A 21,495-nucleotide genomic window follows, 5' to 3' on the forward strand; every position below is an offset into this window, starting at 1 on the left:
GAGGCTGAAGCCTTTTTCTACAAACAAGAAACAGGCTACACGGAAAGGATTTTGTACACGGGAGTGTCCTGCAGGGTCCTACTCAGTTTCAGTCCTGCCTTTTCTTTGGTACTCCTCAGTCTTCATGGAAACAGGTGGACAAGAAAGGGAATAAAGGTTTGGATATGTTATTCATAAGCTTGGCAGAGGAACCAGGTTTAGGGGGACTTGGTTTCATTTTCATGGACTTAAATGTGTGTGAGGCTGCAGGTGAGGTGGGAAAACCATAAAATTTTGGATGGTGAATGGATGAAGAGAATAAACCAGTAATGTATCTGAAAGTGTGACAGAGGGCTACTTTAGATTGGGTGCAATGTTCCTGAGTGATATCTGAGCTGAGACCTGAGCTACAAGACCACTCCCCATCCCCATTAAGATCTAGAAGAATATTAAAGACAGTTAACAGCTAGTACCAAGGCCCTAAAGAGAGTATGGGAACTCCATGACCTCGAGGAACAGAAGGCCAGAGTCCCAAGAAGGTGGCGGCCAGATAATGTAAGGTACGCCTTTTATGTAAGAAACTAGATTTTATGCTAAATATGGGGAACCAGCAGTGATTTATAAGCATATTTATTTTAAAAGCTCTAGCTGCTCTGCGGTATATGATTTGGAGGTGACGAAAGCGGAAGCCTGTGTGAGAACTGGAATTAAAATCCTAGCGTCCTGACTTCAAGGAAGTGCTGAGTATTTACTGAACAAGCTTGATATGCCAGGCTGTTCTAAACGCTGAGGATGAACACAGTTCTTGCTTCCGTGGGGCTCCACACTAGTGGACACGGGTAGAAAACCGCACGTATGACGGTTCACATAGGTCTTAATTTCAAAGGCTGATATGGACCCTGAAGACTGCCCAGTCCAAGCCCCCCAGCCTGAGCGAGAATAATTTGTACTGCACTTTGTGTAGCCAAGTGAGTAGGATGTCCGTTGACCTTGAGCAATAAATGCCCAGTTTTTCCGCCCGGCTCAGCACCCAGGGAGAGCCAGGTGAACTAACAGCTGGCTGACATCCGGGTGGTCTGTACGGAAGGAGGCGCTGGCCACCCACGCAGCGCCCAATTTGGCGCTGGAGGCGGAGAACTTCCGGGGGCGGGGCCTGGCCTCGGTCGGCTTTTCCTGCGCCTCCGCCGGAGACGAAACCCTCAGAGCAGGGACTAGGTTCGCCGTAACCCCGCGCTCCCGACTTCTGCTTCCGGGTCGGAGCCATGGCGGTGGCAAATTCAAGCCCTGTCAATCCCGTGGTGTTTTTTGATGTCAGCATTGGCGGCCAGGTGAGGTCCTGGCAGCCACCCAGCCCACCGCCGAAGGGAAAGTGCACGGGGTCTGATAGGCAGATTTCATCCCTTCCCCAGGGGTAACGGACTCGGAAAGCCAGAAAGTGAAATTGGACCAGAACCTACCGACCTGCGGGGCGGGGTTGGGGAGGAAGGGAGAGAGGGGAGGAAGGGAGAGAGAGGAGGAGTCTTGCCCGTCGTGGCGCCCCGCTTGCGGAGGGACTGGGTGGAAAGCTAGCGTAGGCTATGGAGGCGGAAGTGGGAGAGACCAAGCGGCATGTGGGAGGGAGGGTTCCCTGCTCGGTGAGGCCTTCACGGGCTTGGACTGGGCTTTCTGACCGTGCCCTGCCGGTTGCAGGAAGTTGGCCGCATGAAGATCGAGCTCTTTGCAGACGTTGTGCCTAAGACGGCCGAGAATTTTAGGTAAGGAGATGGTCCAGCTTTGCTGGATTAAACCAGAAGCTGGGCCACAGTCTGTGGAATCGTCTGCCTGCCTCTGTCCGTCCACTCACTGCCCTTGAGATCTGATTCCTTTGGGTATCGCTCTGAATAGTCTTGACTGTTCCCGTGTCAATTTATGTTGTTAATCTGTATGCCTGAGTGCCTGGACATCTGACTAGCCTGTAGGTGGGCTTGCTAGCGCCGATGCCTGTGCCCTCCCCTCCGAGGTTAGGAGCGCTCACAGCTGTGATGCCATGGTGACTGAATCATTCACTCCTTTCCCTTTCAGGCAGTTCTGCACTGGAGAATTCAGGTCAGTCTCAGACGTGGTTGAGTTCTCTGCTTTCTCCTGAGGGGTGTCCTGGGGCTGCAGTGAAGGTATTGGGGAACCACCGGCAGGCCTTGAATGATTGCTGGTGGCAGTAATAGAAGGTAATCCCCCACGGGTCTATCCTCTGTTCATTTGTCTTCTTTAGCTCTCTTCTCTGACCATCTTTAGGAGAGTCTCTTTGGTTCAGGTGTGTGGTAAACTGGAAAGGCCTATGACTACCTGTCATCATTCCAAGTCTCTTTCTTTTTGGTTATAGAAAAGATGGGGTTCCAATAGGATACAAAGGGAGCACCTTCCACAGGTAAGGCCTTTGGCAAGCCATACTGGGGGGCTCTTAGGAAAACGAAACGGAGGGTAATTCTTGGATCTTGAGAAGGGATGTTTTTATGAACTCAGCAACTGATTTGAAGACTTATTAAAAGCCAAAGTGATAAACATTATATTTTGAAATCAGTGTTATCCTAAACTGCAGAATCTTCTCTCAGGATGCTTTGTTCTCTGTTTCAGGGTCATAAAAGATTTCATGATTCAGGGTGGAGATTTTGTTAATGTAAGTATTGTTCCTAGCCTATTAAGGACTTATAGGTTTGGTTTTTTGTTGTTATTGCAACTGCTGCTGTTTTTACTTCAGGGACCCAGTCTTAAGGCTTGAGAACAATGGCCAAGTTTGATGGGGGAGAGGGTGGGGATGGGAATGTCCTTCGATGGCTAGTACTCACTGCATCACTAGATGACAGATATCAGCACTTTGAGTCACTGACTTCCAAATCTCAGCCTTTTAGGACCAGAAAGTGAACTTTCCCAGCATACCAGTAGATGATCCATGATGGACCCAAATTAATTGGTCACATAGAATTTAGCTAGAAATCGGACGTAATTTGTTTTTTCTAAATGGTTGTTAAGTCCCTTTCCAGTGAGCTAAATGCTTATGCCCCATTTTCCTGTCCACTTCTGGAAAGCTGAGTTTTGTTTTTAATCAGAAGTTCATTAGTGGGAAAGGAATCAGAGCAAGAGAGTTCTGGAAGGATGTTTTCCCTAGTCACTGGGAGAGCCCAATGAACTAATCCTTCACTGCTAAGCATGACTTTATTGTGACGAGACTGTACATATCCCCATATCAAGCCTCCTCCGCTTTCTCCAACCTTGGAAGGTGCTGAGTAAACCACATTTACGCTTTCTTAAGCCCACTGTTCTCCTTACCCACCCACTTCTGTGCATGATCTTTCTTGTTAATACCATTTGGTTAGTCATGATGCTGTTTTCATAGATTTGGGAGACATTCTTTCTCCTTTATATGTAAATTTAGTTTGACTCTCAGGAGTTTTTTAAGATCTCTCTTTCCTATCTAGGTAAGTTTACAAAGTGGCAAATTTGGGGCTGACTCAAAAACAGATATGTTTTATTTTATCTGTTTGATGTCGCAAAACTGAGAGATTTTAACTGAAAAATTTTCTCTTTAACATATGGAAAGTAGGGGTACATGAGGCCTGTGTTTCTCATGCAGCAGCAGTTGGTTGGAGTCAAGTAACTGCTCCCTTTAGCACGGTGTGTCCTTATTATTAAACCATTTGCTTCCCTTATTTATGTCATCTGCCCCTGTAGGCATTTAAGTTTGCAACACCTGGTCACAACTGATCATAGTAGGGCTTGGGGTGACCATATACTTTTTTATTGGCTGGTAAGAGGGCTGAGAAGCTATTCTCTGCCTTCTTTCCTTTCTTCCCATAGGCTCCTATATTGCCCTATTGTCTTAGCAGGGACAGGACCAACTTCTTACAGGTCATTGCCAGAATCTTTGCCAGGCACATTTGATCACTAACTGATAGCCCCAGGGTTAGATAGCAGTTGGTCAGCCAGAAGGCTGAGCCTCAGAGAGAAGCAATTACTCAGAGCTACCCTTAGGGCAGAAAAAATGGAATGAGCAAGAGCCAGAAGAAGCAGGATTTGAGACCTTCTAAAGTTGGACCAAGAATATTTGTTTGTTTTAATGATATTTGTTTTTGGTTTTTTTCTGATTGCAAAAGAAAAGTACAGAAATGAAAATAAATCATCTCTCAAGGAATCTCGCCTCCCAAGGAATATACTCTTGGCATTTTAGTTTTAGCTGCCTGTCTTATCATTGCATATATATGTGTGTCAAATATTATTTTTAACAGACTTAAGATCATACGTGTGTTTTAACTTTTTTGTGCTTGATAATTGTCTGCATTTTCCCTTGTCATTGTCTTCTTCCAAAACAGTCTTTCTAATAGTTACTGTCCTCTAGTTGTGGTGAGCAGGGGCTACTCTTCATTGCGGTGTGTGGCCTTCTCATAGCAGTGACTTCTCTTGTCGCGGAGCACGGGCTCTAGGTGCGCAGACTTCAGTAGTTGTGATGCGTGGGCTCAGTAGCTGTGGCTCACGGGCTCTAGAGCACAGGCTCAATTGTGGCGCACAGGCTTAGTTGCTCTGTGGCATGTGGGATCTTCCCGGACCAGGGCTTGAACCCGTGTCCCCTGCATTGGCAGACCGATTCTTAACCACTGTGCCACGAGGGAAGTCCTAATACTCTTTTTCTTTACTAACTGACTGGGAGAGATTGGTCTTTTGGCACTCTCTCGATACTACCTTTAAACCCCAGAGATTCTATTTAAGGTACTGCAAATATGGCCTTGGTCAAGTTGCTTTATTACCCTGACTTAGGTTTGCTCACCTGAAAAATGGGGAAGATGATAATGCTTATTCCACAGAGTTACTGGAAGAGCAAAGAGATTACACAAATAGAGCTAGTTTAAGCATAGATTGGGGATTTATGACAAGGTGTTTCCTGGAACCCAGAGGAAGAAATAGATCTAGGAACTAGAGAGCCACAGAACCAATGAGTCCCTTCTCTCTGTTTCTCTAGCACTCTCTACACATGTGTTGCATTCTCTTTCTCTTCTCCAGTCCACCTTGAAGAAGATAGTTATCTCCAGCTTCCAGGTTTACATGATACAAGTTCAACCTCAAGAGAGCAGCTATTCTACTTCATGTTTCCCAGAGAAGGAACTCTAGTTGGCCCTGCATGAGTTAGGCATCCTCCCCTGGACCTCCCCTGACTTCAACTTTGACCAGGAGGGTGGTATCCTGTTGTATAGATTACACTTCCAAGAGCCCACCCACCTGCATAGTTGGGGGAGTGGAGCCATAGACAGTTAAATAGATTCTCTTAGATGACTGCAGGCATGAGAGTCTTTGGGAAGGGCATCGATGCATCGGTTATGTATGTGATCACTGTACTGCTGTCCTGTGCTTTGCTTGTGTCTTAGCCTGTCTTTACCTTTCTAGAGGTCCAGCTGTGACCTGTTGTTTTTTCCAGCCTGTGAGATGCCCTGGCCAGGTTGTGGGCTGCACGTCCCTTGGATGGGGCTTGCTTTGATTGCAAGATAGGGTCAAAGAGGTGTGGCTCCCAAAGTGACCTGCAGGAGTAAAAGGACATTAAAGCAGTGAGGCTTGGGGTGCAGCAACTGCTTCCTCTGGGCTCTAGGGGCCAGTGCTCACAAGTGGCTAACACTTCCCTTCTCTCTGCTCAGGGGGATGGTACTGGAGTCGCCAGTATCTACCGGGGGCCATTTGCAGATGAAAATTTTAAGCTTAGACACTCAGCTCCAGGCTTGCTTTCCATGGTAAGTTGGGACCAGTCAAGGTTTTGGGCTAGATTTATAGCCAGCTGACTTCTGGGTCACTCTTGAGGCCCAGTGCTGTTTCTTGGGATGGAAGCAAATGCTTTCCTTCCCTTGCTTGACCCAGGATTCACCTCTGTACTGCCCACCTCTTTCCTCAATCTGGTTTGATTTTGTTGGGCTGGATCCACTAGCAGGCTGGGGAGCCAAAATTGAACTCTGATGTGTGTTTTCTTACTTTGTTTGAGCCAGAACGTGTGGTTGGGCACTCAGCCTTGCTGCTTAGAATGTAGCCAGCTGTGCTTTCAAGACCCAGTGTTCACGCCCCTATCACACCACTCACCAGAACTCGCACAGCACCCATTCCTTTACACTGCCTTCTGGCTGGTCACCCCTTTCAGCTCACTCACCACTCCTCCTTCCCCATCCCAGTACCCTTCCTTTCCATTTATAACCCCACTCACCCATCTCATTCCCCTTTCACCGTCCCCCTGCCCACGTCCTTCAGCCCCTCATCTACACACCCCCACTCGCTCCCCCCTTCACTTGCCCTTATTCACCCCTCACTCCTCATTTCCCCTTCCCCCTCCCACCTTGCTTGTCTTTCACTCTTCAAGCCTCTCCCTCCCTCCTGTTATTATCCATTTCCTTCTGTCAGTGTGCCAAGTCTCACTCCCCCAGACACAATATTTACATGCACACATTCTCTGTCCTGCTTGCCCACTCTTCCATCTACTCAGCCATTCATCAAATAAAGATTGTTGACATACACTGTTTCAGACCTCATGGTAAGACATGAGGATACAGGCCTGATCCCTGGCCTTGTGACATTTAACATCTAGTGGGGGAATTGCACATGCAGAATGATGGATCCAGTATAGTATAATTCATGCCATCAGTGTAATAAGGGGAGGGTACCTCAGTGTATGTAAAAGTACTGTGAGGGCCCCAAGGAATGAGAGTAATTGCTGCAAGGATCCAAAGAAGTTCTCTACCAGATGGCATTTCAAGTCAAGCAAACTGCCTAGACAAAAGATGTGTGACCATGAAATAGCAGGGTGGCATGGGCAAGGGACAGAAAGTGAGAAAAGTGATGTGAATGGGGAAGGGAATGACTAGTAGAGACCACCGGAGAGGCAGGTGGGTGTAGGGCTTTAAATGCCAGAATAAGGATGAGGTATGTGGACCTTATTTTATAGGATATGGAGAGCCATGCACTTGTTTGAGCAGGGCTGATCAACTTGGTGTTTTCAAACAAAGACCCTGGCTGCAGTGTGAATGGAAGACAGGAGTGGAGAGGGTAGGGCAGAGAAGCCAGTTAGGAGGCTGCCATAATAATTGGGTGCGCCTAGCATAGCAAAGAGTGTACAAGTCTCTTTTAGGAAAGTGAGGCTGGGCAAGCATGGGTTAAGAGTGCAGAAGTGGCTTAAGTGGGCTTGGATCATCGCCGTGAGGACTGCATGCCACTATGTTAGCATCTGGGGAGGAGTCAGAAAATGCAAGGAAGCCTTGGTCTCTGCTCCCTTCAGGCTGACACTAGTTAAGTTGTGCTGTCACACATCTTGTAGCATAATTGTTTTTGCTTCCATCCTCCACTAAATAATGCGTTCCTCAAGGGCAGGGACTGAGTCTCATTGATCTCCAAGCCTTAATACCTGATACAGCAAGGTGCTGAGCAGATACTGATGAATGACTGAAAGATAATCAGAATAAAGGCTAATGTTGAGCACATACTCAACAACACTTTATTTGCATTAATTCATTTTACTTCTCTCGTTATTCCTTTGAGCTAGGTACAAATGAGGAGACCGAGGCACAGAGAGGTTATGTGGCTAAACTAGATCCCAGTCAGTGATGGAGCTGGGATTCAAGCTCAGTCGTCTGGCTCCAGAGCTTATTCCCTAAACCAGTAAGCTATCCTTCCTGGAAGAATGGATAAGTGAGTGGCTAAGGGCAGAGAGTTCCCTGAGCTAAAAACACATGTTGTCTGACTGTTTTCCTGTCTGCTTGCTAGTAAATGTTTATACATTGAGCAGCAAGATAGATACATAGATAGATAGAAGAAACAGAAAGAAGGGAGGGAGGAAGGAAGGAAGAATTGGGACCACTGAGGAGTGGTCAATTCCACTCCTCAGGGCAATTCCAGAGTGTAGGTCTATTCTGACTGGCTCAGGCTGTCCCTTGCTTTCATATGTGAGATGTTCCTGCATACATGTACAAAAACCCCAAATAGCCTTTCTCGCATGGGGTATTTCTAAAGTATAATGTGACATCCCTAACTAGAGCTTACCCCTAGACAATGTCTTTAATGTATTTCATATGCATTTTTATTCCTTCAGTATTGAACACAGACTCAACCAATTTAATTCCATTAAGCATCCAGTTAAGGCTAGTGACCTATCTAATGATTTCCAGTGTTGCCTCTGTATTATTACTTTGATGAGACCTGTGCTCTTAATAGCACTAGTTCTTTCAGTTTTCCATTTTCCATTAATTTTTTTCCAAAATAATGTAAATATGCATTGGAATACTCACATAGTTACACAGACATTGTGGTAAGGCAGTGCTGCTGAAACGTGATGTGGGTTTGCTGATTGCTTTGCGTTGTAATTATAGACTGTTCTTTTATAATGTATTGTGAAATATAATGATATAAAGACAATTTCAAAGGAGGAAAAGGGAAGGGATATGGCTGAAGAATTTGAGATTCTTGATTTAAAAAACTTCTACCAAAAAAAAAAAAAACTTTTACCGGTAAAATTCAATAATAAAGGATTTGGGTGTAGCTGTAAAAAGCAAATGTCATTGATTAAATGTAGTCTTTTTTTCTAGCATAGCACTAGCATAGCAGCTTCTTGCCCCTTAAATTTCTTATTACCATTGTTAAGGGACAGTACAGAGTCATTCAGACAGAGTAGCTTATGGCACAGGCAACAGGCTTTTTCTCAGCTGGTACCTAATTTGTAAGTGTAATCCAGTTATTACTGGTTTTGGAATAAATACAGCAAATCTAGTTCTATGATCAATTGTTCCCATTATAAAAATTCACACTGTAGGAGGGCAGAAATTGTGTATTCTCTTCCTCTCTGTATTCTGTTCCTCTCTGTATCCTTGGGTCCTAGCTCATAGTAGATGCTCAGTCAGGTTTGCTGAAAGAAAGCATGGAGGACTCAGGGCTACAGGCTCTTTTGGGGAGTTTTGTCCTTTGGCTAACATGGCCAGGAAAACTCACTGCAAATATATTTGGTTTCCATCAGGCAAACAGTGGTCCCAGTACCAATGGCTGCCAGTTTTTCATCACCTGCTCTAAGTGTGATTGGCTAGATGGGAAGCACGTGGTGTTTGGTGAGTCCTATTCCTGTCCTAATCCAAGCCCAATTCACCCAGAGTGGAACTTCCTATGGAACTGGTCCCCTGACTCTTGTACCAAGAGTGCTCATCAGGTGTAACTGCCCTGGGTAGTAGTAGGAAAGGTGGAAGCCATGGGAGGTGGGGAGGATTTGTGGTTAGAGAGCTAGAGGGGAGGACGAAGGGGCCATCTGATGTAGTGAGTAACCACCTGGGCAATAGGTGTGTCTGAGGGGGGATGGTAGCACTTAAGAAATACCACACAGAGGCAGCATGGTATAGTGGAGCTTTGCAATTGCTCAGACCTAGTTTTGAGCCCTAATTCTGCTACTTACCACCTGTGACCTTGGGCAACATTTCACTTCCACTGAATATTAATTTTCTGATGTTAGTCTGAGGATCAAATGAGATAATGGCTGAGAATGGGCCTTGGAGGCTGGAAAGTACTGTGCAAACGAGAGTAATAAAGTCCAGCTCATACTCTTTCTACAGGAAAAATCATTGATGGACTTCTGGTGATGAGAAAGATTGAGGTGAGTCCTGTTTTGATCTCCTCTTTCTCAGCCATTCTGGCCTAGTACTACCTCACTAGTGTCGAGGCGCGGGAGAACCGTGAGTGGGCTCTGGTTAGGCCCAGGCTTCACTCCTCCAGCTTCAGGGAGGAGGAGAGGGAGGAGAGATCATGTACCTCCCAAGGGTTCTGGGCCCTCAGCCTCTCCGGTGCGGTGCCTACTGAGCTTTGGCCTCTGCTGTCTCCTCCATCTAGTTGAGAAAATCCTCTTCAGCATTTTACTCAAGGTCCTTCATGATCGGGTCCCTGCCTCCCTCTCCACGACCCCTTCTGCTACTGCCACTTCCGCATTCTAGTCCCGTCAGGCTACGAGCCCTCCTCTAAACACGCATACACGTCCCTGCCTCTTGCTCCTTCCTGCCCTCAAGTCTTTGCTCAGGCTGTTCCCTCTACCGAGGTGTTCTCCCTTCTTTTCCTCCTGGTGGGATCCCATCCATCCTTCTGGGCCCAGCTCAAATATCCCCTGTTCTGTGAATCCTTCCCTGGCCTGTGCAAGCAGCAGTTTAGTTGCTTCCTCACCCTGTATACAACTCTCTCTTATGACTTACTACATTGTTACATGTCATGGGTTTGATGTTTTCTAAATGTTGTACATTTTCTCTTTGATATGTATTACATTCTTCCCCTGTCTGCTAGGCTACAGACTGTTGTCAGATCAGCCTGTAAGCTCTGAGTCCTTAGCCTAGGGGCCTGCAGGCATCAGTAAGTGTGTGGCGGGGGAGTGTCTGAGTGGAGGAGTCACCACTGTGCTTTCTCTCCTAGAATGTTCCCACAGGCCCCAACAATAAACCCAAGCTGCCTGTGGTGATCTCACAGTGTGGAGAGATGTAGTCCAGAGGAAGACTGAATCAGGTAAGTGTGTCTTTCTTGAGCAGGAGTCAGGACCCCAGAGAAGGCAGCTGGTCTAGTGGAAAGAACTTTAGACCTGAAGACACGGGATTGAGCCCATTTCCTCTCTGCGTGCCCTGGGAGAAGTCAATTCCCTTTCTTGAGCCTGTTTTCTCATCTGCCAAATGGTGATAATACGTATCTCCTCAGGTCACCATAAGCATCACAAGAGAAAGGGTTGGTAGGACACTTTACTTTTCTAACACTTTATAGTTTACAAAGTATCAACCTGAAAACCATCAGGCACTTTCTGACAGCACTCTTAGACTCTAGTTCCATTTAGTAGTCCCTCTATGAAGACCTGGCTCCATCCCTGGGTCATTCCCTTCTGGGACCAGCCTGGGCAGCCAGGAGACACCCCTATCATGCCTCTCGTCAGAACCGACGCTGCGGTTCCAGCCCCTGACTTCGTATTTGCCAGCCTCATAGGTGAATGTGACACATTTCTCAGCCTACATAGACTCACTTCCTACCCGGTCTTGTCACTCACTGCCTGCTCTGTGCTGGGCACCATTCTGAGCATGGGGATGGGGGAAAGAATTGAAAGATGCCTCCACCCTTTAGGAGCTTATGGAGAATAAAACACATTCTCAGAGGTGATCACTAGTAATATGAGTGATGTTGTTAAGGATTAATAAGAGTTCAAGAAAGAAATTGATCACTTCCAGCTGGGTAAAGGATGGTAGTGCTTTGCCTTTCTTTTCTTTTTTTCTTTAATTTTCAAACCTGCAGAAAAGTTGGAAGAGTAGTACATTGAACACCTATCTACCTTTCACCTAGATTCACCAATGTTTAACATTCTTGTTTTATCATTTTACTTTGACATTTGTTTCTTTCCCTTCTTCCCTCTCCTCCCATTTCCATTCCTCTCCTGCTCTTCTTCCTTCTTTCCTTCCTTTCCCTTTCTTCATTTCTTTTCCATCTGGAAGTTGAGGACTTCTTGACACTTTACCCCAGAATACTTCAGCAAGTGACTCCTAAAAATAAGAGCGTCCTGCATAATCACAATAGTATTGTCTAATATACATGCTCAAACTTCCTCAGTTGTCCACAAAGTAACTTTTTTTAGCTCTGAAACAAGAAATCCATTCCAGGTTCACATATTTCATTTGATTGTTTATTTTTAGTTATGAAAGCAACATCATCTCCTGAAATGTATGAAAATTTTCCCAGAAAACAGTTAAGGCCCTCCCCTTAACAGCTCACCCCCAGCCACATCCCCATCCCACTGCTCTCCTCAGAGGTAACTTGTTCATCAGTTTGATGTATGTCCATAGGGCCTTTTCTTTGCCCATCTAATTTTGGGAGGTTTTGTTTTTCCTAAATGGCATCATACTGTTTGTTCATCACTTTATTTCCATTTGATCTTATGTCTGGAAGAGTTTTCCTCCTCCATTCATGTAAAACTCTGTTGTATTTAAACAAAACAAAACTGATATAATATGCTATAAGATGTTTGTAGCAAATATTTTATTTTACCTTTCTCTTAATGATTTGAATAATTATACATTCTGAGTCTTAGTTCTTTACATGTTTTGACCATTTTGTCTAGAATATATTTTAAGAAAAAACTGGCAGTGGGTTTAACTTTGGTGATATCCTTTCTTAAACGGAAGCTCTAAATTTTGATGAGATCAAAATTTTTAATCTTTTCCCTTGTGTTGTGTTTTATCTTGTTTAAGAAGGTTCTTACTACAATCATAATGCCTTCTGTATTTTTTCTAATGTTTCTATAGTTTTATTTGTATACTTGCAAAATTATCTAGAATTTATTTTTCTGGACTCTGCCTTTTTTTCAAATGGAGATCTAGTCAAATACCAGACCATCTTAATGACTGTGTATACCTCCATCTGTGACTTACTTTGTGTTCACAGCATCTGGCACTTACAGGCATTCAGTTAAAATTTATTACATGAGTTAATAGAGAGGGAGAATGTCAGGCATTTTAGGCAGGGAACTGGTGTGAGCAAATGCCAGGGCAGGAATGCACAAGTGTGTGCTGGAAGCTCACGTGGACTCTCTTGTTCAGCCAAGTGCTCCCTTCTCAGGCCTAGTTGACACTCTGAGCTTTCTTTCCTGCCAGTACTAGGGGCCCCAGGCTCAACGTGCTTTCCCCCTGCCCTTGCTGCTGGCCACTCTCCTACTCGTTTCTTGGCTGAACTAAAGTTGAGCTCACAAGTCCTTTTCCTTCCAAAGAGTGACCACTGATCACCACCAGAGGACAGAAGATTACAAAAACAATAAAATTTAGAAATCCTTTTATGTTTAGGGCCTTTTCTCTATTTTTCTGAGACCCTTACAGAAAGTTACTGGAAATACATGTTAGGAGTTTGTTTTCTGAGGGTGGGCGATCATCAGCCCTCCTCTCCTCACCCGCTATTAGCAAAGGTCACGTAAACATTTGCCCCCATAAGCCCTTCCTTTTAGCCTACAACCCCAAGCAGAACAAATTCCATGGAGGACATTTGATGCTCCAGAGGCCCTCTAGACCAGAACTTTCCAGTAGGCATTCCTTTCTGTGGTGGTGGAAATGTTCTGTATCTGTGCTGTCCATTATGGTAGCTTCCAGCTACATGTGACCGTTGAGCACTGGAAAAATGTGACTGGTGTGACTGAGGGACTGAATTTTTACTTTTATTTAATTTTAGTTAAATTTAAAGAGCCACATGTGGCACCTCCAATTTAGTCTTCTAACCTTGACCTGCTCAGAATTAAATCTTTCATAGCTTATATTTAGAGACAATACAGTAAAAGCAGTTATATCACTTATTGAATATTTCTTGTGCTCAAATTCTGAGCTAAGAACCTTACTTTAAGTATCTCATTTAACTTTACCAAGTTAAAAACTCAGGCTTCCCTGGTGGTGCAGTGGTTGAGAGTCCGCCTGCCGATGCAAGGGACACAGGTTCATGCCCCAGTCCAGGAAGATCCCACATGCCGCAAAAAACAAACAAACAAACAAAAAAACTCATAGGTTTTAAGGTGTTAGGGAATCTAGGTGGCAGTCTGACCTTAAGGCATTCCACAGATGGGTTCCCCACTTTGGGCTTTTGAGTAATGGATTTGGGAGAAAGTAAGGAAAGTTAAGTAAAAGATTTGGGAGTATGGTATCATTTCATCATGTTTCTTCCCAGCTCTGAAGTTACAAGCATCTCTGATTTCTAAAGGAGTATTTCAGATCCCTCAGGTTGTTTGAGGGCAGAATAATGCTTGACAGCCAGTGTAGATGATGTTTTTAAGTCCTACTAGGCAGTATTTCTCAAACTTTAATGTACATATGAATCACCAGGAGATCTTGTTAAGGTGCTGGTTCTGATTCAGTGGGTCTGGATGCAACGTAAGATTTTGCATTTCTAACCAGCTCTCAGGTGATGCTGATGCTGACTTGGAGTGGCAAGGCTACAGGGGAATAACAGTCTGTCTTTTAATTGAGAACCCACCATGTTCCAATCAGAAAAGACCCAGGAGGAGATAATCTCTTGGTGGCATTGGTCCAGCAGGAATCTACTGCATTCAAATCAAGAGATCACCTAATCATGCATTTAAGGCCTGTGCCTAGTCACTGGAAATAGAAGATAGGAAGGAGACAGAAGAAGATAGGTGAAGTCACTTGATCAACTGTGCCTCCCTGTGAAGAACTTCCTTCCACAACTTCTTTTGTGCTTTACCTTAGGTCCTGACTTTGGTTTTAGTGAAAATGAAGTTTTCTGTATAACTCTAGGTATAGTAACCTCGGTTTTATCTCAGTGGGTCCTGTGAAAGCTTTTTACCTTGAATTTGATTAGGTATACATAAACGAACTTCGGGCCTCAGGATTCTCCTACCCAGTCTGAACTGGGTTCTTGGCTACTTACAACTGCATGGGGGGGCGGGTGGGGGGTGGGGCGTGGAACCTCTGTTTTGAAAACCTGAGAGTCTCTTGGAAAAGAGAGTGGCTGTGAGCTCTGACAGCCCTGCTAATCTCCCTGTGATCCCCAGGCCTGGTACTATCAAGCAGCAGAGATCTTTCTTTAGTTCATTGTTTCCTAAATTTCCCTGAAGATGAGAATCACGTAGGGGCACTTGCTAAACCTACTAATTCCCAGATCCCCCCCTGAAGAGTTTGAGTGGATTTGAGGTAGGATCCAGGATGCTATGTTGCTTCAGATGCTTCTTATCAGAGAAATGTGGGTAACCCTGCTTTAGGTGGTGCTGGTTGAATGTTTTTTAACATTTGTCTCTTAGGAAAAAATATAATTATACAGCACCTAGTTTTACAGGTATTATAGCTTACAATGAGGTGTTATTCGAGTTCACATAGTCAGTAGGTTAAAAATTAATTGTAGCTGTGGATGGTGGATATGGTAAGAGCTGTGACACTGCTGTTGGAATGACTGAGGTTTAGGAAATACTGTCCCCCAATCTGGGATTTCCTGTAGATGTGATACATTCCTGTAGAGGAAGATTCTGAAAGGCACATTGGTGGCACGTGGGCTGGTCTTTCATTAATTAAGGTAGGTCCCACACTGCAGATGAGGCAACAAACTTGGAAAGCCCAGTTCCTGCCTTAAAGGAACTCACAGTCTCTTGGGGAAACTGACAATTACAGTACAGTAAAGCACTGAACTGGAGGTTTTAAGACGAAGGAAGGAAAGTGAATGCCTTTGTCTGCCTGGAGTGTTTGGGAAGACCGCAGAAGAGATGTTTCAGCTGAGTACATGAAAGAATGGAGTTTGTCAGGGTAGCTAAAACTGGGGAGGGCATTCCAGGCAGAGGGAATGGCATGAGCAAAGGCACCAAGCAGGAAACAGCAGGAAGTGTAAGGGAAACTGCAAATAATTCAATATAGCCAAAGCAGGAAGATAAGAAAAGCAAACTGTAAGAGGCGAGGCTAGAGGAGGCCAGGGCCAGCTGTGAGATCCAGTGCAGGCTGAGGTATTCATATGTTAACCTGGGGATGGGGGTGAGCTTCAGGCAGTGTGTACATCTTTCCCCCCTAGGGTGAGAGTCCATCATGCTCCTGAGATTCCAAAGGGTAGCCTGACCCTCCAAAAAGAACCAGGCCAGTAGGAGCCACTGAAGGATTTTGAGCAGGAGAACACGGTAATTGACTTTACTTATTCAGAAGATGATTCTAGCAGCAGTGTGGAGGATAGGCTAGAGGCCAGTGAGGTGTCCACTGCAGCAGTCCGGGCCAGAGCAGAGGTTCCACATGAAAATATGCGTCTAGGGAGCACCAGAGATGTGGCAGCAAATATTTGCATGCCTGCTGGGTGTGTAACACCGCTCCCTGCCCTGAAAGTCAGAAGCCCTGCCAGCTAAAAAGGGCGGGGAGGGGAGAATGGCTCCATTCCAGTCCCTCCAGTACAAAGGCGAAGCTCCCTGCCCTGTAACCAGGCCTTACACACAGAGGGATACATCACGTCCATGGAATACTATATAGCCTTAAAAAGAAAGAGGTAGATCTGTATCTGTTGGCAGATTTCTAAGGTAAATTAAGGGACAAAGTCAAGATGTAGTACATTATGTAAACATGATGCTATTTATTTTGAATTACTCTTTTAGAAATTACTGTAGTGATAGATAGCTGACTGGTAGTAATGGTTACCTCTGCAGAGTAGAGATAGCAAAGAGACTTTCTTTTCAGTTTATATTGTCCTGTATATTGAATTTTCTACACTGGGCATGTATTTTATAATAGAAATACATACTGTATATATGTAGTTTTAACTAATCCTAGTTCCTCCCAGCCCTTCCCAGAAGCATGTAGCTAACATCAGTTTGTGAATCATTCCCTGGTCCCCTCCTGGGTTCATCTCTCTATTACAGCATTTAACACAGTGTATCATGAATATGTTGGTCTGGTTTTCTCTAGACTGAGAACTCCTTGAGGCACGGACCATGCTGACTAACACAGTGCCTGGTCAGTGATAGAGCTTAGGTCCCGGAGCACCATGCAACTTATAAAGTGCATTTATACATTTTTGTACATTCTGCTTGAGGGCCCAGGGTTAAACTTCTGTCTGAGCCTGCGGTATGATGCCAGGACCCACTGTGCTCTGGAGGAAGAGGGGTGTGGTCATGTTTGGGGGGAGGGGAGCAGTAGTAACTGAGTGTACTCACCCTGTTCTTTTAGGACAGCTAACTCCAAGGCCATAAACAGAGGGTGTGGAGTTTCCTTTCTTTATAACCCTGGGACCAATCAAGGAAAAGGATTGCTCTTTGTTCTGGAGCTCCACAGAGAGCCATCAAGGTCTGGCAGAAAGCACACAGACTTCGGAGCCAAGTAGACCAGGAAGCCCCATCAGTGTCAGGCCATTAAACCCCTTGGAGCCCTAGTTTTTCCCTCCACTTAATTATAAATAATATATACTACACAGAGTTGTGAAGGGTAAATAATAAAGGAGACAGTGTATTGGCCGTACATATTAGTTTCTTTCTTGGTTCTGTGTAACACACCTCTCAGCTCTGCTCTGGGGCACCAAAGGTCTGGCCTGTGGCAAGAATCAAAGTGGTCTGCTCTTTGGGGAAAGGAGGGTTCGGGGTGTAGAGGAGAGCTGCGAGTGTTTTCTCTCATGGACTGTCCCCTCCCCGTTCCTCTGAGCTGCTTCTCTCTTCCATCTCTCACAGACCCTCCACATCTGCCATTGCAGGCCTTCCCTTGCTCGGGGTGACGTTCTTGAGTAAGATAAGCTGGATTGGCCCCTGTGTTTGCTTCCCTGCCTGCTGCTGCCCCATTTGATCAAAAGACCTTGGAAGTATCACAGACTCAGAAGCCAAGATTTTGTGTTTAAGTTTTCAACTGTAAATAAAGTTGTTCTTTTTTTTTTTTTTTTGGTTTTTTTTTTTTTTTTTTTTTTTAACCGTGTGTTGTGTTCTTTTTAAATGGTTGTAATGATAGCCCTGTTTCCTCACTCCTTAGCTCCAGCTAGGAGTACTGACTCTCCCCAGAGGCCAGCATGGGCCAGAGCCAGGCCCTTGATATGTACAGTTGATACCTCAGATTTACAAGCAGTTGTAGCAGTCCCCTCTTAGGTTCAAGCTGATCGGGCAAAGAAGGCAAAGCCCCAGGGCCTTATGTTTCCAGTAGGTTCATTTTGGTTAGTTCTAGAGCCTGTGGGTGAAGGGTCACTAGCTTGGGATATTTTTGGATGGGAGACCATTTGGTAGAACATGTCTTGATCATGATGAAGTGGAAATCATTTATTAATAGTTAAAAATCTTGGTTTGAATCCGAAGTCATTTTTTAAACAGCTGAGGTCTTGAGATGTTCACTTTCCCATTCAGAGCCTCAGTTTCCTCATCTGTAAAATGGGGATAATAATACTACTTCACAGCATTGTCGAAAGGGTCAAACAAGAGAATGGAGATGAGGATAACTTGTAGACAGTAACGTGCGTTGGAAAATTTTGTTTTGAAAGGAAATAAAAGGATAACAAAAACATAAAAGATAAAAAGATCCCATTGAGTGTAATGTTCAGGAGGTAAAGGGAGTCCCCTGGTATTCCTTTCATGAGGCAGTTTCTGTTATCCCATTCCTACTTTCTCCTGGCTCATGGCAGGGATGACTCATAACTACTAGCAGCAGGCTACTGCAGCAGCAGAGTAGCAGAGAGCTGAATTCTGTGATAAATAGAACCAGGCTAAAAGTGCCATTTCAGTGTACTGGGGGACAAGAAAGGTGGTGAGATATACAAGGGCCCTATAGTTTGGATATTTGCAACTGTCTAGCTAAGTAAACAGGATTCAGGGCACACGGGGAAGAAAGGGTTGTGATCTAGTGGAGGAGAAATCTTCAAGTAACTAAACGGGGTAGAATTATAAAGAGAGAGGAAGGAGGATGAGCAGCTGGGATCCTGAGCTGATGTTCTTATGATGGGCCATTCAGTTGAATTCAGTTACACTTGGCACCTGCATTCTTTGCCAGTTTCTGTAAAGCTGTAAAGATGAGTAAGATGTGGCCTATGTTTGTGACAGGGGATAGGCATGGTTTGGATTCAGTGTGGTGTTAGAATGTGAGCCCTTATGAGGACAAGAAAGTTGGTCGTTTTTGTTTTTCACTGCCGCCTCCAGCACCTAGTAGCCAGTAAGTGTTCAATAAATATTTGTTGTGTGAATGATAGTGGTATGTATAAGATGCTATGGGAGCAGAATGGAAAGATTGGGGGTGAGAGGAAGAGGCAACATTTGAGGTAAGTATTGACAGATTGGTTGGAATTAGCCAGGAGATAAGGGTGGGGAGGGCTTTCTAGGAAAAGGCAACTATGTTTTGGGGCCCAGAGTCTGTTAGAGATGGGGACAAGGTGAAAGTTTTGCAGAGGAGATTCTTGGAATGAAACCACTTGCCTTTCACATCACTTAAAGGTAGACACTGGAGCTGTGGTCACCACACTGGGCTCTCAGGGTGGCAAGGGGACTAGCATGGCTTGGGGAGCTCCCACCTTGGAACAGGAGATGGATTTTGACATGAACTGTTTCTCCTCCAGTGCTTCAGTACCATCTCTGCAGTGGCAGAGAGGGGGCTACAAGGAAACGAGTTTCTTAAATCACTCATCTTCATGTTCACTGAGCATGAAGAGAGACTTTAGTGAAGTAATTGGATGAGTAAGTAATGATACTTCTAAGTAACATTTTAAAGACAAATAATACAGAATTTATATTTCTGCTTGAGAAGCCAACCCTTCAAAGCAGTTACATAAGGAAGGTTACTTATTCTCAGAGGTGCTGCTGCCATTATTCTAAGTGCCTTTGTAACTCCACTTTGGGGAAAAGCTCTCAAGCCTATGGGGCACACTTTTAAATTTCCTAAGTGTTGGCAGAATTGCCTTTGAGGAAATACTTTCTTTTTAACAGTCAAAAGTCACCTGGAGCTGGAACAGATGAACAGCAGCTCCGGGATCCACCTACTTCTCTCCCTTCACACTTGCTGCCGCAGACCTTTTTCACCTGGATTACTGGTGCTGCTGCCCAGATGACCTCTCTGCTGCCAGTACCTTCTTCTCCAATCCATTTTCTACATCACATTATTCACTTGACACATTAATTAAGATATTGTGTGTCAGGGACTATGCTAGATGCCTCAGGAACTCATAGTCTGGCAGGGAAGATATAATGAGTGCAGTACAGTGTGTTAGGAGAGGGTCTGCTAACCTAGTAACATCTGAGGCAAGACCTAGAGGATGAAGAGTTAAGCAGGCAAAGGAGAAGGGAGAAAGGAAGAATGTTATAAGTAGAGGGAATAGTATGTGATAGCTCAAAGGAAGCAGTGGCTAAAAGGTCACCTGGAAGATTGGACAGGGAATGTGACATAAGAGTGGGAAGTAAGTTTAGAGGTCATGCAGGGTCCTGCCAACCACATTAAGGAATCTGGACAATCCTGTGGGTGGTGTAGTCACTAAAAGATTTTAAGTAAGACAGTGTCGTGATCAGATGGATGTTTTCAAAAGAACACTGGATATTGTGATGGGGAATATTAGGGTAAGAAAGGTAGAGACACTGGCTAGGAGGCCACAGCAGTGCTGTAAGCCAGGGGTTGGCAGGCCAGGTGTCACTCTCTATTTTTCAGTGGTTCATGAGCGAAGAATAAGAATGATTTTTAAATGTTTAAATAGTTGGGGGAAAAAAAGTTTAAATAGTTGAAAAATCTAAAGAATATTTTGTGACATAAAAATTGCATGAAATTCAAATTTCAGTGTCCATAAATTACATTTTTTTGGACCACAGATGCACTTGTTACTGATTGTCTGTGGTTACTTTCAGGCTCTAAATTTGAGTAGTTGAGAATCTGGCCTGCACAGCTTAAAACACTACCTGGCCCCTATAGAAAAGGTGCCTACACCTGCTCTGAGCAATGGATGATGATGGCCTACACTAAAGCAGCAGCAGTAGGAAGGAAGAAACTCTGGATTGGCATTTAGAGATTTTTTTACGACTGATTCAGGGAGGCCTTTAAGGGGTGGAATTTACAGGCCTAGATGATACCGATGGGGTAAGGACTACTGCACTAGCCTCCTAGCTGGTCTCCCTACTTTCATTTTTGCCCCTCTGCAGCCCATTCACTATTCCCCAGCCATTAAAGAAAAAAAAAAGTGCCATTCCCTACTTTCAATTCTAAAATTACTCTTCTCACTATTGCCCTTAGGTTAAGTTTCAGATAAAATGTTCCTAATTTAACCCTGCCTACCTCTATAACCCAAATGTCTTCATTCTGGTCTTACTGGACTACTTTAGTTGTATTTGCCCCAGACCCCATCTCTTCTTGCCTCCTACGCCTTTGCATAAACCTCCATGTGCTTGGAGTCTGCACTAAACCTTCTCCCCACCGCCACTCCCAAAATGCTTTGTGCATTTGCAGCGCTGTAGTGTTGGGTGTGTTGCATGTTTAAATTTCTGCCTTTATCCCTAGACTGAATTTAAGAAGGCAGCAACTGGCGCACTTGTCCATACCCAGCAGATAGTAGACGCTTAATAAAGAACGAACTAAGGTGGACGACTTCATCTACATCATGCGGCAGCCTCAATTACAAATCGTTTGTGAAACGTGCGTAGTAATCCGTTTCACATGGCTGTTTTAAGAATAAAATGCACGAAAAATGCCTAGCGTGCTCAATAAACGTGAGGTGAAATTAAACCTGATTTGTGGCCAATACGAAAAGATGTGAATACTCAAGACAGTCCTCCTGTGCCTGGTATGATAGATCGGGAGGCAGGTCCCCACGGAGTACACCCCCGCCCTCCATATGCTGGGCAAGGGCTGCCTGATACCTTGCGTGGTCCCCCCAAGGTGACTGCTCCGCCGTAAGCCGACGCTCTTTGAATGCATACGTTTAAGTCCGTTCCAGAAACTCTCAGCTCTGCCGAGAGTACACGGCCATTGTAGAAAAGACGGCTCTATCTGCAGTCATGGTCTGAGGTCACAAGGACCATATTTGGAGCAGGGCGGGCGGGAGGCCTTCTCTCCTTATGGAGCTAAGGTGTCATTGGGC

General features: G+C 44.9%; 1 protein-coding gene across 4 annotated transcripts; it reads left to right on the forward strand.

The window, feature by feature from the left end:
* Window positions 1-971: 971 nt before the first annotated feature.
* Window positions 972-21,391, forward strand: PPIH (peptidylprolyl isomerase H). Of its 4 annotated transcripts, XR_013824533.1 has the most exons (11): window positions 972-1,307; window positions 1,669-1,733; window positions 2,041-2,064; window positions 2,339-2,383; window positions 2,590-2,632; window positions 5,634-5,726; window positions 8,981-9,068; window positions 9,564-9,604; window positions 10,405-10,494; window positions 15,511-15,613; window positions 17,164-18,621. XR_013824533.1 is itself a non-coding variant. In XM_079901591.1 (10 exons), the coding sequence occupies exons 1-9, from the start codon at window positions 1,242-1,244 to the stop codon at window positions 10,471-10,473; spliced, it is 534 nt and encodes a 177-aa protein (XP_079757717.1). In that variant the 5' UTR covers window positions 972-1,241; the 3' UTR covers window positions 10,474-10,494; window positions 20,916-21,391. The 4 variants fall into 4 exon arrangements, 3 of the variants coding, with proteins under 3 accessions (XP_079757717.1, XP_079757715.1, XP_079757716.1); XM_079901591.1 differs by lacking the exons at window positions 15,511-15,613; window positions 17,164-18,621 and adding an exon at window positions 20,916-21,391; XM_079901589.1 differs by lacking the exon at window positions 15,511-15,613 and having other exon boundaries at window positions 17,141-18,621.
* Window positions 21,392-21,495: the final 104 nt, after the last annotated feature.

This window comes from Stenella coeruleoalba, assembly GCF_951394435.1.
Source record: "Stenella coeruleoalba genome assembly, chromosome: 1".
NCBI classification, from domain to species: Eukaryota; Metazoa; Chordata; class Mammalia; order Artiodactyla; family Delphinidae; genus Stenella; species Stenella coeruleoalba.